This window comes from Sinocyclocheilus rhinocerous, unplaced genomic scaffold (assembly GCF_001515625.1).
Source record: "Sinocyclocheilus rhinocerous isolate Xijiao unplaced genomic scaffold, SAMN03320098_v1.1 scaffold57, whole genome shotgun sequence".
NCBI classification, from domain to species: Eukaryota; Metazoa; Chordata; class Actinopteri; order Cypriniformes; family Cyprinidae; genus Sinocyclocheilus; species Sinocyclocheilus rhinocerous.
The window spans coordinates 861296-863689 of record NW_015652130.1 but is presented as its reverse complement, the minus strand read 5'-3'; the positions used below and the strand labels follow the sequence as shown (position 1 = coordinate 863689).

At 48.0% G+C, this 2394-nt stretch overlaps 1 protein-coding gene across 1 annotated transcript; it reads right to left on the bottom strand.

Annotated features, from left to right (window-relative positions):
- Positions 1-386: 386 nt before the first annotated feature.
- LOC107713489 (probable G-protein coupled receptor 173) lies at positions 387-2157 on the bottom strand. Its single transcript, XM_016519003.1, has one exon. The coding sequence runs from the start codon at positions 1737-1739 to the stop codon at positions 624-626; it is 1116 nt and encodes a 371-aa protein (XP_016374489.1). The 5' UTR covers positions 1740-2157; the 3' UTR covers positions 387-623.
- Between the last annotated feature and the right edge of the window lie 237 nt (positions 2158-2394).

Below are 2394 nucleotides of genomic sequence, written 5' to 3'. Positions count from 1 at the left end.
GCATTCATTTAAAAAAAATTTCATTGCCTTATAAATCTTTTAAAATATAAAAAGAGTTATTAGGGCAAAAAAAACAATTTTGACATGAGAAAGTTTTGATCAATTTAATGGATGCTAAATGATAGAACAGTTGTCAGTGTTTTATGTTATATATATTTGTGTGTGTGTATGTGTGTGTTATTTTTTATTGATTTCAATTAAAGTTGCATTTCCTGAATGGGTGTCTTGTTACAGCAGCACTTTTTGTGAAATATGCTGTTTAGGGAGAAATAATAGAATTATAAACGGCTTTATTTTGAAGCAGAAAAATATGGGATACGTTTGAACACTCCCAGGTCTCTTCTATACTTTTTGGGGCCACTGTATGTTTGACAAGCATATGTGTGTGTTATTTTTTATTGATTTCAATTAAAGTTGCATTTCCTGAATGGGTGGCTTGTTACAGCAGCACTTTTTGTGAAATATGCTGTTTAGGGAGAAATAATAGAATTATAAACGGCTTTATTTTGAAGCAGAAAAATATGGGATACGTTTGAGCACTCCCAGGTCTCTTCTATACTTTTTGGGGCCACTGTATGTTTGACAAGCAGGCATAGCCAGTGAAAACAAGTGAGCAAAACACTTCAAATCACGCAGTAGGGCTCCATGGGTGTTTGTGTAGTCAGGCAACACGGCAAACAGGCTCTGAATCTCATCCTCAGCTCCTTATTGAATATGAAACATATGATGGGATTGGCCCCCGCCTGGGCGAACGTCAGCCACACGGCCGCGGTCAGGTACACCTGTGGTAGCGCGTTTCCCTTCACAAACACCCGGGTGTAGCACGAGACGATGTAGGGCGCCCAGAACAGCAGAAACGCCAGCGTGATCATGTAATACATCTTCCCTATCCGTTTCTCCATCTTGAACTCGTCCAGCACGAGCAGCCTCCGGTTGGCGTTGTGTGACGCCTGCCTGATGCCCACTAACGTCGGCGGCGTCGGACCGCGTCCAAACCCCGCGATCCAGTTGGCAGCGGCCTGGCCCGTCGCGCCCGGTCCGTGGAAGGTCCAGTTCTGGCTGATAGCCGGAACCAGCTGTGCGGGCTTCATTTTGCGGTGGTCGTAAACAAAGCACAGCATTTTGACATACACGACGTGCGTCGTGGCCACAATCACGGCCAGCATGAGCATGAAGCCCAGCGTGTCGTTGGCTTTCACGTATCTGTGCTCGAATATGCACTGCTCTTCCTCGCGGATAAATTTGTAGGTCCCGACGTCGAAGACCGGGGGAAACGCCATGGCGACCGAGAGCGTCCACACCATACATATGACCGCGACGCATGTCCAAAGCGTCATGCGTTTGGAGTAGAACCGGTGGTGCGCGATGGCCATGTAGCGCGTTACGCTGATGCAGAACAGGAGGAAGGCGATGTGGAAGCAGAACAAGACGGCCATGAACGCGATGATCTTGCAGCTGATGATGCCGTAGCTCCATACGGAGCCGCTGTTGATGGAGATCATCACGAACGGGAAGCACACGGCCGAGCGGATGATGTCTGCCACGCACAGGTCGAGGAGGAAGTAATACGGAGCCTTGTGGAGCGAGCTGTCTTTCAGCACCAGCACGGAGAGCATGGTATTCCCGAGCAGGCTGATGCAGGTGATGAGACCCAAAGACGCCAGTTTGACCGCAGACGCAGTGATGGCATAATTCTGGAGCGAGGGGTTGCTTCCCCCTGGATCACTTGTGTTCGCCATCTGTGCAAGCGCAACCCAGCCTGGGCTTTGTAATCCGACATTAAGCAGTCCTGGTCCCCCAGTTTGATGTACAAAATATCAGCCGTTAACAATCAGTTGAGTCTTTTATATGACCATACCTCGAGCCTTTTGGAGATCCAAGACATCTCGAGCGTCGTTTTGATCATAACGGCGTCGTACGGTTGGTTCTTCAGGCTTCAAACCAGATGCTGTGTAATCCATTATTTGTCGAAGAAAAACGACTTGTATTACACACTAATAAACACGTATCCGTCTCCATGATCTGATCTGATCGCGTAGGCCGAAAACAACCCAAGACGCTTCATCGAAACATCATTTTTGAATAAATACCAGCCTATATACGTACGCATCCAGTCTATTGTGGAGATCGCGGCGGAGCACGTAGACGTCGTGTCTAGTGCGTTCTTGTTTTGTTCCGGTGACAGCAAGGGTGGGTCCGTCTTAAAGGAGAGCGGTGCGATTCTGACACCGAGTCTACACTAGAAGTGAACGATGACGCCTCGCGACGCGTCGCGCTGCGCCGCAACGGCTTGAGGCTGCCTACACTGAAGCTGCACGTCATCTTAGAAGAGATTGTGATGATAGTTGCACACTGAATTTAATGAAATGCAATATTCGGAGACTTAAATTACAC